Below are 15657 nucleotides of genomic sequence, written 5' to 3' on the forward strand. Positions count from 1 at the left end.
CCAGAAGAAGCTCATAATATCTAACAATAAATCCCGCTTAAAACAGAAATGAAAGCAGGACAAAGTAATGCTCATTTCATTAGAAGTCCGCCTTCAAAAGTGTTAAATCACCAGGGTACTAAACCGAGGTTTTACAATTTGTTACGTTATTAGAGTTCATTTTGAAGGATGTTCATTATATGCAAGAAGTTCAAATGTGCATACACTATAGGCAAACCCGTTCCTCATTGCTGTCTTTCAACATTCCAATACTCACGCACCAATGACAGCTTTTGGGTGCAGCCACTTAACAAAAGATACCTGCAAAGTGAATCCACCAAAGAAAGGCTAAATAACATCATGAGTAGGCTTGTGCGAATATTCGAATGCTTCGAATATTCGAAAGAATAATAGAGTATTCGAATTTGCTTCGATTCGAATTTACATTATCGAATATTTTGAAGTATTCGATATAAACTTATAGATGTACATTAATCCATGTAACTGTTTGTAAAAGTGGTTTCACTGCAGTATAGCGGTGTTAAACCGTAAAAACACCTATCCATGGGAAATTTGCTCTGCCACAAAGCCCCACTGGAAATTTAAAGGGGCACGGCAACACTCTTTGAGCAGATCAACGCTGCCGATCGGTAGTCGACGCTACCGAGAACACGAGAGCTAAACAGCACGTGACCTGGAATTCACAATAAATTCTAAAGGCCAGACAAAAATTGCTCTCTTCTCTGGGCAAATGACGCCACAATGTCAAAGAATCACTCATCATAGCCATTGTACCAGCCATTGGCTGATTTGAACATGTGGCGCTAAGTCGTTACTGGGTTCGTCGCGGGGTGGCCACATCACACATGTACACGCGTACATGTGTGATCACACTGAAAAGCCGCATATTCAAAAAAAAAGAAAAAGTGTTCAAGGTTACAACGCGCATGTGACGTGATTTTTTTCTCCATGCCATCTCTCACGGCTTTGCTTCAGGCGCTTTTGTCAGGACATGAAGAGAGAATGCAATTGCAGCATGTGGCAAATCACAAAACTTCGCTCATAGTGAACAGATTCTAGAAATTTTTGCGGCGGTTAATTATCCTCAGGTCAATAGATCATTTTCCGAAGCTTAAAAGCTTATTTTGCCGACTTATGCACTCTAACTGTTATGAATAATGTTACGTATCGTACAAGGTATCATTTGCATCCTCCTGAAAGTCAAATCCTACTACAGTCGAATCTCGATAATTCGAACTCGAAGGGGCCCGAAAATTTATTCGAATTAAAATAAGTTCAAATTATTGAATGCTAAGCAAACGGAGGGCTCCCCATGCAGTGACGCATGTGCATAGAGCTAACACACAAGGGGGAAGTTTCCGAAGACTTACATTTATTCACCAATCACAGGACATCCGCAATTATTTAAAGTAATCGGTGATGCATGTCTGCACATGTTTACCTTGCAACGAGTCAATCAATTTCATTCTCCTGGCAAGAGAAGTTGCGCACGGCAATGTCCAGCGCTGACACTCGAAGATGACAATGACTGCATCGCCGCTACTACCCTCTGTGCTAGAGCCGCAGCATGGCCAGCACATGACAAGAACAGAGGAGCGTTTCCACACGGAGAGAAGCAGATCGGCATTTGAGATAAACCAACACTCTAAGGCAGCTTTTTTTTTTTTTGCTCTCTTCGCGCGCGTCCTTGAAAGGAGAAGGGTTACGCGGCAGGGACGGGAAATGGGAAGTGTAGCACCGGTGCATAATAGAGAACCCCACTCCACGACAGCTTTTTTTTTTTTTTTATTTCTCTCTCTCTTTGTGCATGGCGTTGGAAGGAGAAGAGTCTTTACGTGGCAGGGGCAGAAAAGGGAGAAGCGTGCACAGGCGCGTCGCAAATCGGCATTTGAGAGAGAGCAAACATTCCACTACAGCCTTCTCTTTCCTTTTCCTTTCCTTCGCGCTCAGCGTTGAGGTGTCGGAGGTGCCGCCGCAGGATATGGCGGGGTGCTGAGAGCATTTTTGAAGCGCGGTATGTTCGAATTAACCGTCGAAACAGCTTGCATGTTTGAATTACCGGGCGTTTTCGCCTATTGAAATACACATAGCTTTGACGGGACCTCATCGTGAATTCGAGTTAACCGGAACATCAAATTAAGCATGTTCGAATTAATAAGATTCGACTGTACTTAAAGTTGTTTCAACTTCCTTTGAATAGTAAAGAAAAAAGCACTTGCATAGAGGCCTCATTTCAATGAAAAAAATATTGTGCAGGTTAGTTTGGTCACCATAAATATGTCCATTTTTCTTTATACGCCATATATTCCATTCGAATTAGATTAGAAATTATTCGACCAAAAATCACTCTTCGCTTCGAACCAAAAATTCACTATTCACACAAGCCTAATCATGAGCTTTCCATTCGGCACAAAATTCTAGCAAACAGTGTCGTGGTTTTGCAAAAATATATTGCACATTTTGACTTAAAGGTTGCTCTAATAACTGAAGCAAATTTTCTGTTCTTTCTCATATCCCATGCTCCAAGAATCATACATGGCAGGTGCAAGTCAGCATCCTTCATGACCCACTAAGAGATATCTGACCCAAAATGCTGCCAGCTAAAACGACTAACACTATGAAAAGCGGCGTTGGGAGAGCTTAACAAAGAATTCTACTTCACGGAGCAACACAGGTTTGGGAGAAACTTCACTCGGTCACCTTTAAGCTCTTCGAGCTCCTTAGGAATGGTCCACCGTGACTCCTTCGTAATGACATTGTGGAAGTATGTCCGCCCAGTGTCCGACTTGTACTCTTTCCAGGGGCACTGAGACAGCAGCAACTGGGCCAACCAAAAATACACATTCACTCATGCTATGCCAAAATACAGAGCTCAAAACTCCATTACCGCATCATTGTCATTCCCTGTCTCCATACAGTTCCAACAGTTGTTCTAAAACAGCATCAAAATTGGCTTCCCACAATCTCTCAGTATACAACTTCAAAGTGTTCTAGACAATATTCAAAACAAAAGGGCATCTTCTCAATGTTGCTGAATTCAACAGCAGAAAGATATTAATGCAAGGTGCCTTTAATGGTAGAAAAGGAGCTAGGAAGCTATTTATAGTGCAATTTATTGTATATTCTTTGAGGGTTAGAGCTGTAAACCTATGTTGCTGCAAACCATCTCAAATGTCCAATGCCACATACTTACTATACCATCTTACATATTTGAAAAAACGAGCCAGTTTCAACTCACTGTTGTGCCGAGCAAGCGCAGCCACTTTGTGTGGATGCAAGAAATTATTTAAAAGTTGGAATTGTTTATATTTATCGTTATTCTACAGCTTGTTTATAACAATGTATCAGCAACTGCTCGCAAATTCACAAGTGTTCAGGCACAGATTTCTTAAACTTGGCTTCAGCGTGCAGGCTATTTCCATGGCACGGAATTTAACCTACAACCTCAAGCTCAGCAGTGCAGCACCTTAGCTGCCAAGCTACCACAGCAGGCATGATCCTTGCTTGAAAGCAGTGGAGATTAGGCTACTGATGCTTAAAAGGAAATAGGTTGATTAACACATTCAAAAATCATTCTGGAATGCAATACTGGTACAAGCTGAGTGATCTAAAACAAACTCCTCAATCAGAAGTGCTCACCTCGGTGTGCGTCTTCAGTTCATCGGGCTTCTCCCAACTGGACTGTTTAGTGGCGTGGTTGTAGAAGTAAGTGCGGCCGTCGGGAGCCTTGTGCTCTGTCCAACTGCTGCTCTTCTGCACGCACAATAAGTCACAAAGCCATTAAAGCCTTCACACAACACAAGCCAGACCAAAGACATCATGGATGCGTACACAACTCCAGCCATATACAAACACACCCGTTCAAGAATTAAAGCACTTCTGCATGAGAAACTTAAAGGGCCTCTAAAACGGTCTTTCAAAGTTGTGTTTTACATTCAGGCTACAACATTATCAAAGTGTTGGCACCATGAACAAAGTGACGCACTATGTATCAAGGCAGTCCACAGGCAATCGAGTGGCACATATATAAACACACCATCGATAGTGCTGCTAGACTGTTGGGTTGTACATTTCTGGACAACATGTGATGACGCCAACAAGCCTTTTAATCTTCCAATCCCAAGTAAGTCACGTGCGCAATCCTGTATGTTCTTTTTCTGTCTGAATAGAGAATTCGGTTGCAAGTTGGCGCTCCTTACATGCACCTATTCTCTTTGTCTTGTCCTCTGCACTGTTTTAATATGACTTGCAAATTGCTGGCCCTAATTTTTCTTTTGCTGTACAGCAGCAGAATTCTGAGCTAGCTCTTGATACAAATACCTTCTAACAAAACTAGACCCAGACCAACACTTAGGATGCAAAATATATATATGAGCAATAGAAAATTATGATACGACTTGCTCATATTCAATTTAATTGGAATGGTATGCTATATGACAAGCAAAGAATAAATATGTTTATTTGTATTTTTTTTTCATGGAATTTTTGAGGTCAGTACAAATATGGAAGAGAATGAATGAACTTAATAATAATATACTAAATTAAAAGTTATGTTTCAGAATTTTACACTCCAAAACCAAGGTACGACTAAAGGTATGCCATAGCGGTGAACTACAATACCTGTGGTTTTTTTATTGCAATTCAATCAATCAATGAACCACAGCTCAGCTATACTCACTGGTGCTTGTTGGTTGCTAGGTGTTGGTGCAGCATTATCAGCAGGCGCAGATGGTGTTGCTGGCGGTGTGGAAGCTGCTGCAGGTGCATCAGGTTTTGGAGAGGAGGTTGCTTGTGATGGGGATGACGTCGCAGCAGGCAGGACTGCTGGTGGGACTGCGAAAGCAAGCATCTCATGTTACAAATCACCTTTGTGACGCCCTTCAGAAGAATTTTAAAACATATGATAGCACAACAAGCCAGCACGGTACCAGCCAATAAAAGCCTCTTGCAAAAGGTCGAATATGCCTGAGGTGTTCACATGCTTATGCATGTCAACACCTCCGGTCAGCGAAAGCTGTGGAAGATTGATACGACCTCTCTGAGGGTGACATTCCTCAAAACATCCAAAAACTTAATCTTTCTTTGAATAAAACTGGAACTGTCTTTAATTCACGTGTCACCAGCATAGGGCAGATGCGAAAGATAATACGTTGATCTTTCAAGGGCAGGGTAACTAGCACAATCGATGGGGAAGACAGAAAAGAAGGTGGTTTTTCGCCTTAGAGTGATCTTAGTTAAGTGAGCAAAAAAAACCAAGCAAGTTACTTCGATGACAGTGGATGCGTGGATGAAAAGAAGCCCCCTTTATGACGGGGTAGCAACCTGCGCTTCACCAAGAACTCAAAATTTATTATTATTATTATTATTATTATTATTATTATTATTATTATTATTATTATTATTATTATTATTATTATTATTATTATTATTATTATATGTCATTATCATGTCCAGATAAATCAAAGCTCGCATCCTATAAAAAAAGAAGTCTCAAACTAGCAGTCCAACTTTTTTAGCCTTAGTGCATATTAACATTATTTCTCTCTCTCTTTTTTTTTTATCTGCCCCCTTTTCTATTACCATTTTTATAGACATCTCTTGCTTAATGCTATCACAGACCTGTTTACCTTTAGAATGTTGCCCCTTAAACCAAAGGGCTCATGAAGGTTAGTGCCCAAACACACTCCCGAGTGAACGTCTTTACATCCTATTAAACATGCTCCTTCATTTCATTACCTTCCCAATGTATATGCATTTCTCTTCTTCACTGAACCTCGCTTAGTACTAAATATGAATACTAAGGAAACCTTGCCGCACTTCAAACATCGAAGCCTATCCCCTTGAGTTATCGTTAAGCGTACCCTTGCTTAATTCATCTTCATCCTTTTGGTGGTTACCCAACACCCACCTTCTTCCATAACTGCTATCCAATCCATGTTTTCCACCTCTCAGACGTTTTGCTTAACACTTTTTGTCACCATATCACTTACACTGTCAGCCATATGCTTTCTAATGAGTCCTCCTAGTTCTTTTTCTCTACTCTCTTCCCATACATATGCCAGAACGCTTTGTGTTCCCATTTTTTTGTCTTTCTCATGATCCTAGTTTACGCTTCAAAACTTTTTCAAGGCTATTATCGAAGCAACTACCAACTTCAGCACTACTGTACGTGTGCATGTAGTACATTAACGTGGAGTCTGTAGCTTTTTATTGTTACACTGCACTATTTTTAGCCGTAAGGTAGAATGTAGGGTGGTAAAAATATTCTTTAGGAGTAGTGGAATATTGACCGTGACGTGGAGCATTTGCCAAAAATTGGTTTGCAACACTGCCCCAGAGTGTGACCTCTTGGCTACCTGACAGATTTTTCTGGCCAACAAGATAACTCCTTTTCCTTTTCGTACCATAATTACGGAAACAGATACGTGACAGAAAAATGTATCCAGGTATTTAGAAAGCCATTTGAAGCAGCTGTGTGTTCATGATCCCTTTAGAGTGAAAAATTCGGGTGCGGTGGTTCAGTTTCTTAGGGAGCGCGACACGAGCTCCTGTCTGGCGTTCAGTATAGATGATGTTGACATGTTTTTTTCGATTCCTAATCATAAGCTCCTAGTGTGCGTTCAGGAATGTATCAAGGAAGACAATGATGAGCTTCGTTTCAGAAGTAGTAGTGGTATATCTGTAGAATCGTTCACTGAATTACTAGCTTTTTACCTAAAGTCTACGTACATTGGTTGGCGAGGGAAGACCCTAATCCAGCGTTAGGAGTCTGTATAGGTTCATGCGTTCCACCTTTCCTTTGTGAAAGTTTTTTAGCCAAAATAGATCGCATTGTAGACACAATCCTAAGCGGAACTGTGATGCGTATTTTCCGATATGTGGACGATTTTTTAGTTGTTATAAAGGATGCCACGTTCCCGGGTATTGTTTCCTATGTGTTGAAGGTGTTCAGGACAGAAGGCATGGATTTTTCCTTCACATCGGAGGTTCCAGAATTCGACTGTCTACAATTTCTCGATCTTAAACTTCGGTTTCAGAGTTCCCATATTTGCTGGTGTTTTGAGCCACGATCAGTGAAAACAATTCTTAATTTTGGATCAGCCCACTCAAAGGTGGTAAAGAGGGGCATCGCTTTCACCTGCCTTAAATCCGCTCTAGAAAAATCATGCAGGCACGTGTTGGGTTCGGGTTTTGCTAAGCAAGTTGCAAGACTAGAGGAAGCAGGATTCCCCCCTAACATAATTGTGGCTGTTTGCGATAAGTTAATTGGTGGTTTAAAAGGACGTGCAGCTAGGAAAATCAATCGGGAAAAAATGAAGTTCGCAGCAATTCCTTATATGCATAAACTGGCGCATGGGTTAAAAAATGTTGGTTCCCGCTACGGAGTTGATGTGGTTTTTAGGGCACCCAATAAATTGGGAAAGATATGTGCATTGGTGTCAAATCAGCTAGACAAGAAGGACAAGCCAGATGTAAATAAATGTGCCGTAAACCATAGAAATAAGTATGTGCCTTGTGCTGTGGGGGTGGTGTACCGCATTCCTTCATCTTGTGGCCTTCATTATGTGGGACAGACGGGCCGCTGTGTTAATAAAAGGTTGCGGGAGCACTATCTCTCTTTGCATAACGGCGCGCCTTCCCATTTGGCTTCTGATTGTGCCACGTGTGGGTGCACACCTGATCTGTCTAACACTGTTATTATTTTTAAGCACCACGATCAATTCACCCGTGAGGTGTCTGAAGCCTATCATATTAACAAGTCACGTGATGCTTGCGTAAGCCAGACCTCAGTTACATCGCACAAAAAAGAGTTCACTTTTATTGATGAGTGTATAATTTAATCTCGTTGTACCTCACTTGTCATGCGCGGCTTTTACTTTTTAAATTCTTGTTGCTCGGATTAAACTTTCAGTTGTGAGTGCAGCGCTGTGTGTGGTTCTCTTCTTTGTCTCCGTCTTTTTGTGCGCCGCTTTTCTTTTAATATGAAGATAACTCCGATCACTAGAGGCTACTTATAGCTGGCATGTTTTGGCAACCAGCACTGAGTATCAGCCGCATACTACTCTTTTGCTTCAGCTTGGAAGCTTACCAAGTGTGCCTGTGTAGTAGCTCCTTGTGTCGCACCTCTCCTGCTGTGAAGTTGAGCTATACTGTTTTACAACCTCTCTTCCCCACAAGAACCCTTTCCCAATTACCTGTCAAGAAGCAACCGCGCCGCCTGAGCTCACTTAATCTTGCAACTAAAGACGGCATCGCAGAGCTGACCGCAGTTAGCTTAGAGAGTTCACCTCGAAAAGGGACCAACAACGTGTTGATGCACTGACACATGGCACCATGCACGTGATATCCAGCAGAACCAGAGTGACAGACGTAGCTGATGATGCCAGCAGCAAGAGCGAACACAAAGATCTACAGAAATGACAGGGCAGCTATCGATTGCTTTCATCCAAAATGACAGCTTTATCTTTCTTATTTACTTTATTTCAGTGTTCTTATTTACTTTATTTTAGTACAGACTTGCAAATTTTATGTGTGTGTGTGTGTGCATAATGTTCTGATCTGCATCACAAAGATAAATTACAACAAGGACAAGGTAAGAAAATTAAGAAGTAGAAGTAGCAATCTTGTTAGGTTCAGATTCAAGGAAAATGAAGCAAAGTGCCACTAATTCTTGTAATATCATGCAGAGCACTAGATATGGCCGACGATTGGAAACATTGGCCCTGTCTCACAGGACATGGTCCAGAATACAGAAGAAGATTACTTTAAAACATCACTAGAATTTTGGCAATACCAGAGTTCGTGCGTGTGCATAATTTTGTTTTGCTGTCTGGATACTTACTCCAATTTTAGAGCAGCAAATCAAACCTTGCTATTATATTAAATCAAATGGCTGTCTACCATTAAAGATTCCGATAATCTATCAAGTGCATTTGAAGTAATTACCGTCGGCAATGCTTCCTGGTCATAGTGGTAACCAGAAGACATGAAGCCCCAGACCTGCCACCTCATTCTGAAATTCTTTCAGTTTGTTCAACATTGTGCTTCTCTATTATTACTTAGACACTATTCAATTCTGTGTTATTACTGTACAATGGAGCATCATTACCCAACAACTTCAAAAAATATTTCCCACTTCCCAACCGTCGCGAATTCCGACCCTATGTGTGCCTTTTGTGTTCCTTCACCTCTGTATCAAGGAAAGAAGTGTACATTTAAGGGCACATTTTCTTTGTTAGACACAATATTAGTGAGATCTAACATACAATCATGCTAAGGAAAGTATAGGGGACGTTATTGGAAGTAATTGTAATGTAGATGTGAAGAAAGAGAAGTGGAGGAAAAGATAACTTGCCTTGGGCAGGGACTGAACCTGCGACCTTGGAATAACGCATATGATGCTCTACCAACCGATCTACCATGGTGGCGATCCCCCCCCCCACACTTTATGGGGCATGTATGTGCATTAAACATGGGAGCTTAGAGACCTCTGTAAGCTCTCCAAGAGCACTACACCTATTTTGCTACAACTACAAGTCATTCTTGTGAAGTCGGGAACACACCTGCCGGAGCTGCTGGAGGAGGAGGAACCTGAGGTGGCATTGCCGGGTAGAGCGGGTAGGCCGGCGGGTAGTGTGGTGGCATAGGCATGCCAGGGGGCAACAGCATGGGGCCTGCCCCATCCATTGGGGGTCGGGGCAGGAAGCCCGGCGGCATCGGCGGTGGTGCTAGCTGCAAGGAGCATAATGCACATAGTCGGGCCACAAAATGTTGCAAGCAAAGAAAGTACTCCGCTTAAGAACACTTCGTTCGCACATTAGCAGTTGTCCACGGACATGACCATATTTGAAAGCGAAAGTAGTTCACATACAACTTGCATTTTGCCCAGCCATTCCTAACACAAATAATAAAATGCACACTAGTTTATTTAAATGTACAATTCAGTATCAATTATTCTAACAAATCTCTAGATCATGTGCATAGAGACTATTTTCGTAGGCCCCATTACATTTATGATTTCGTTTGTGACACTGTCCTTTTTCTTTTTTGAGAGCTTGTGCTAACAAATGTCTAGATCATGTGCATGGAGACTATTTTCGTAGGCCCCATTACATTCATGGTTTCATTTGTGACACTGTCCTTTCTTTTTCTTTTTTGAGAGCTTGTGTGAAAAGATCCTGTTTTTCTTGACTTGGCTTGGCCCCTCAACCTGTAGATACCTTCTCTTGTCTGTATTTGGTAGTTCTGCAATTGAGAGCACAAGTCACCACTCCTTTTCTAGAAGTACATGTTACACGGCACGTGACCAGTCTCAACACACAAGCCGACGCCGTTAACAACTAAGCACAAACTTTCCAAGAAGCATGCATCCACTCCATCTCTAGAGGGATGGATTCGAGGTCATACTTAAGTAGCACTGAGTGGCTGATCCTAAAGTTAAAGAGCACCTCTCATTCTTATTTATGTTATCTTCAAACACACAAAAGCCCAGAGCTAACTCCAAGTGTTAACTTACATCAAAATTGTAGCATAGTTGGCACTCAGCAATAGACAAGCCATGAACGGTCTCAAACAAAGCACACAGCAATGTCTGAGCCAGAATTGTTTGATGGTATATGTTCTTATTTTCAGAGCAACAACACTTTTTACAAGTTGAAATTAATACACGACGTCCAATTAGTGACTTAAGGAGGCACTGAAACACTTTTTTGAGTAGCCATGGAATTAGTTCACTGGAAGAGCTTATTGCCTCACAAATTCAACGCCACAAAAATTTTAAGAATCCATCCAGTACGACGAACAGGATGGATACGCGGCTTTTTTAGTGCGATCGCGCGTGCACACGTGGACAAGTAACGGCCTCCCGCGGTGATCTCTGTAACGACCGAGGGCGCCATGTTCAAATCAGCCAATGGCTGATAGATGGGCTTACTACGAGTGATTTTTTAGCATCTTCCATCATTTGTCAATCAAAGAAAAAAGCAACTTTTAGCTGACTAATAATTTATTGTGAATTCCAGGCCACGTGCTGCGCTATAACATTGAGCTCGCGTGTTATCGGGAGCCTCTACTACCGATCGGCAGCGTTTTCTGACCACGCTCAAAAATTGTTGCAGGGCCCCTTTAACATGGCATTACAATAGGTTTAACAGCACAAACGAGAGTGGTGTCGGAAAATATATGATGTCACTAAAAGTCGGCACCTGTGTTTCAAGCTTCAATGCTGCCATATGCCCGAGCAATTTTCGCATATCAGAACGATAACGTTTGTGAAGACATCCTAAGGTATCACATGCACCGTAGCTGACACGCTTTATTAAAGGTAAAGTTTTAAAAACAAAGCTACAGGGTTTTAAAGAAAAAACTAAATTGTGCTCAATACTGGCGCACGTTATGGTTGTCGGGCCGTGAACCAAAACTGGCAATTTATTGAGAATCATTCTCAAGAACACAAAGTCTTTCTGATAGCAAACAGTGGTACACCTGCCTCATTGACCTACCACAGAAAAAAAGCGGCCACGCATGCACATGTCCAACACAACGACCTTGGCAATTAATTTTGTCAGTTTAGCTGATATATATTCACAACGCTGAAAATGAAACTGATATTCGTGGCATACAATATATTTTAGTACGTTTCAACACTTGAAGAGGCCCAAACAGATGCAAGATCTCGGTTGTTAATGTCTTTCACACAGCTTTTGGTGATGGGAAATAAATACAAATTCAGACACCTGCAGCTGCCGTCAAGGTTGTAAAATAAGTGAGGAAGCGCTGACAACTGAAACCTAATATAGCTAACACTCAGCACGTTCACTACATGCAGATAAGATTGTCGTAAGGTAGACTTCTAGCAGTATTCTATATTACCTTTTTTTTCTATCAGTTGATTTCCATGAAAACAATTGCGTGGTTCCGGTTTATTAACTGCAATATCTCGATCTGCAAGCACGCAGATCAGTGGCTAAATGGCCGCTCTTCAAAATTGCGCCGGTAACAGACGAAACTGATCGCTGACGCGACATTTCTGTAGTCACGCTAGAACACGGTTACTCAACAACGTTCTTCGGACCCAAATGTGCTGAAATGTCGACCTATTCACGCTCCAGAAAGGTGCGTCATGTTCAAGGTGGGAACTATTCTTCCACTGTGGTCGGATTGAAGGAGCAAAGAAATCGACGCTTTACCCCGAACGGCGGTGCCGGCGGCATCATCAAAGGTGGCATCGGAGGCATGCTGTTCACGTTTGGGCTGTCCTGTAAGCGAAACAAGAGCCGTGTGAGATCGTGGGCATGGAGTACTTTGCCGGGGTATGCGCTTGTCGTTCCCGGGTCTATTAAACGCACTTGAAAGTTGTCGACAGCGCACGAAACGAACAAAGCAAACAGTCATTTCGCGATGCAGCCTAACAGCGAATAAACCGGCTCTTCAATAATTAAAGCTCACATTATCGAACTGCCCGCGCAGCCTGAGCAACATCCATGAACAAACGCTAAAGCAAACGCGTCGCCCTTATGAGCATTACAGATACTTCAATATTTACATCAGCGCGTAGAACATCATGGTTTAAGACCGCTGACAAACAAGGATTTAAATAAAAAGGTTACAAAGAGGGAGAACAAACGTACCATGATCGCTTTTGTTGTTTGGGCCACCTGTGTTGACCAATGTAATGAAGTGTGAACTTCGCAACAGCCGCACAGAAGCCGGGCAATGAATGCACACACACACACACACAGAACACCTACCAGTTTGCACACAAGACAATCGTAGCCAACTTCAATCCAAAGTTTTAAGCGGTTTGCACGATGATGATGATAGAGAAGCAGAGTTCGAAATTGGATGACGTTTGTAAACGTTTACATCCGCAGCGTCATAAATGCGCCGTACAGTTGCTTAAAGGTTTCTTTCAGCACCTGCCAGCAATGTGAAGCTTTCAAGTATCTTCTTTTCACGCGTTGGCTGCTGCTGCCTTTCACAGAAAGCTTCCTGGGCGCCGCCATTGTTCTCACTAAAGCGCAGTTTCTTAAATTTATAAGAAATTCTATGCTCACTGGTATGCGCTAAGTTGGCGTGACCCCCAAAAAATGCTCTGCCGAGGTTGTGACGTCATGCATCAGCCTTTGTACTCCCGCGATAACGTGTACTAGAAACCCGCGTGCAGCCCAGCACAGCGGCGCTTTGTCTCTCTCGCTCTCATGGAATACATGTTACTTGGCGGACACTTCAACAAATAAACATTACAAAACACAGCAATCTAAAATTAAGAAGTAAAATGCAGAGAAGTGAACCCTGTGGACATGCAAACAGCTAGCAGTACAGAAACACAAAATTCACACCATCTTTCCAAAGGGAACCCTGATGGGATGCGAACCAGCAGCGTTGCTCACGGCTTGCGTCACGGGTTGAACGGCGCTATAACGTGGTTACTTCGGTGAGCGCTGGAAGATTCCTTTGAAGCGATATGGCTGCCGTCAGTCAAAGTGGACACGGGCGCTGAACCGGCTTTGCGCGCTTTTCACCTTACTAAAACGGTAGCCACCTTATTCACGGCCATGCGATCGGTGAAGTGTAGCACGCTGAGAGGTTCCTGCAGACATTCGACGTCGAAGTTGACCAAGACCAGATCGATGCACATTCCCCTTATCATGCTGTATAGTTTCCGTGCTCGAGCACGGAAACTGTGTGCTCGAGCGGTGGAGAGGCTGAAGCGAGAAAGAGGTGACACATACAGGCATGTTTCAAAAACGCGTACGTAAGGCGCGCGTCAGGTCTATTGCGCGTGAACCGACTAGTCGGTGGTGTAGCGATCGAGACGCGGTTGACGTGGTAGCGGCAGTTGTTGCGGGCGAACGGACAAGGGGGCCCAACCGTGGTGAGTGTGCGGCAGGCAAGGGAGAGAGTGATGGAGGGGGTGGTAGTGGTTAGAAGAGGAAAAGGGCACCTAATTTCTGCAGCCCGGTAGGGGGCACGGCGCAGTGCCTGAGAGTGATGTCAGTGCGCACTGCGATAGGAGCGTGACCTACTTGGCTCCTCTCCAACACCTGTGGTGAGGAGAATGCGTTCGTACGGATGCACGGAGGGACAGCATTACACAGGCTAGTCAAAGAGCTGCTTTGTAATTAATAAGTCCCCAAAATGCACCAAGAGTTCCACAACATTGAAGTTCAGCAAGGAAAACGTCTAATAGGTTAAGAACAGCTTGACTTACGACCAGCTTTCACCTATACAATAGGTCTGTCATTTCCTGGTTATAAATTTATTACCTTCTTCATTGCCTATTACATACAAGAAATAATAAAGTGCTGCTTTGTATTTATGTAGGAGTAAAATAAAATAAACAAGTACATTAATTGCATTGCAGCAGCACGCATAAAGAAATGACAAAGTGGGCCTGCCTCTGCCATGAAATAATATTACTGTATTATGATAAGCATAGTTTTCTAGTGAGTTAATACAGAACACGTATCGATAGGGCTTATTTTTTTCAAGCAATGCTTACACATGCAATATGTAAACTCGCACATTAAGTGCAAAAGGCATTTTCGCTGAAATGTTTGGTATTGAGATACATCGGGTATAATGGGAACATTGCATGCACACATATATGCACAATTAACAGAACGAAAATAAAGAAATTGTGCTTTTTTGTATATATATATATATATATATATATATATATATATATATATATATATATATATATATATATATATATATATATATATATATATATATATATATATATATATATATATATATATATATATATTGTGAAGAAGAAAACGCATCGTAGGCAAGCAACACTGCTACCGCTTGGTTACTGAGTTCTGGGCTCCTCTTGCTCGCCTCGTGCTGATCGTCGCCGGCATCTGCTTGTCGTGTTTTTATCATAGAGCCGCCGTCGCAACACACACCAATAAACCCCTTTTCAATATATATATATATATATATATATATATATATATATATATATATATATATATATATATATATATATATATATACCGTGACCGTGAGCAGGTAGGTCACGGTACCTGCTCACGGTAGGTTATTTCTTCACCCACTTTTCTTTCTTTTTATTTACATTACATTTGTATCTCCTTATTATTGTGTCAAAACACGGAAAAACCAGCCCTTAGGTATACACTTCTTTCCTATATATATATATATAAACACATAATCGCATGTTACCATTTCTTGATGCCATTTCTACAACCAGACTTGATATCCTGATCAACGAGCCAACTTCTGGTTGAAAGCAAAGGCACAAATGGTGAGACAATCTGCAAATTAGAAGCTATAGTTGTGCAAATGATGGGACTCATTAAAAGAATAAGTAACAAACATCAGGGCATGAAGAAATGTAGTATTCTCTGGCTTATCCACTCCTTCGTGCTCAAGCCACATTACTTATGTCGCTGCCTACCACTGGAAAAAACACGGGCTCATCAGACGAGTTTATAAACAGGCGCTAGGGCTTCGGCAGAGTACCAGCACGAAACTCCTTCTTACACTAGGCCTTCATAACACGCTTGAAGAAATAATTGAAGCGCAACAGGTCTCACAGTATGAGTGCTTAAGCAATACGAAAGCAGGTCGCCAAATCCTCGACATTCTCGGCATTTCTTACCATGCACAGCGTGATATCAAATA

At 42.2% G+C, this 15657-nt stretch overlaps 1 protein-coding gene across 5 annotated transcripts in view; it reads right to left on the bottom strand.

Moving 5' to 3' along the window:
• The window catches only part of Prp40 (pre-mRNA processing factor 40), a 66981-nt gene extending 54201 nt beyond the window's left edge, over nt 1-12780 (bottom strand). For 4 of the 5 annotated variants that reach the window (XM_037412547.2, XM_075890058.1, XM_075890066.1 and 1 more), the window contains exons 1-6: nt 12630-12758; nt 12189-12257; nt 9564-9732; nt 4679-4833; nt 3640-3753; nt 2701-2821 (exon numbers count right to left, since the gene is read on the bottom strand). In XM_037412547.2, the coding sequence (XP_037268444.2) occupies nt 2701-2821; nt 3640-3753; nt 4679-4833; nt 9564-9732; nt 12189-12257; nt 12630-12632 (631 nt within the window). In that variant the 5' untranslated portion in view covers nt 12633-12758. Of the gene's footprint in view, nt 1-2700; nt 2822-3639; nt 3754-4678; nt 4834-9563; nt 9733-12188; nt 12258-12629 lie in introns of all 5 variants that reach the window. The other variant, XM_075890072.1, reaches the window with a different exon arrangement.
• Nucleotides 12781-15657: the final 2877 nt, after the last annotated feature.

The sequence above is a fragment of the Rhipicephalus microplus genome, chromosome 1 (genome assembly GCF_043290135.1).
Source record: "Rhipicephalus microplus isolate Deutch F79 chromosome 1, USDA_Rmic, whole genome shotgun sequence".
In the NCBI taxonomy this organism is placed as follows: Eukaryota; Metazoa; Arthropoda; class Arachnida; order Ixodida; family Ixodidae; genus Rhipicephalus; species Rhipicephalus microplus.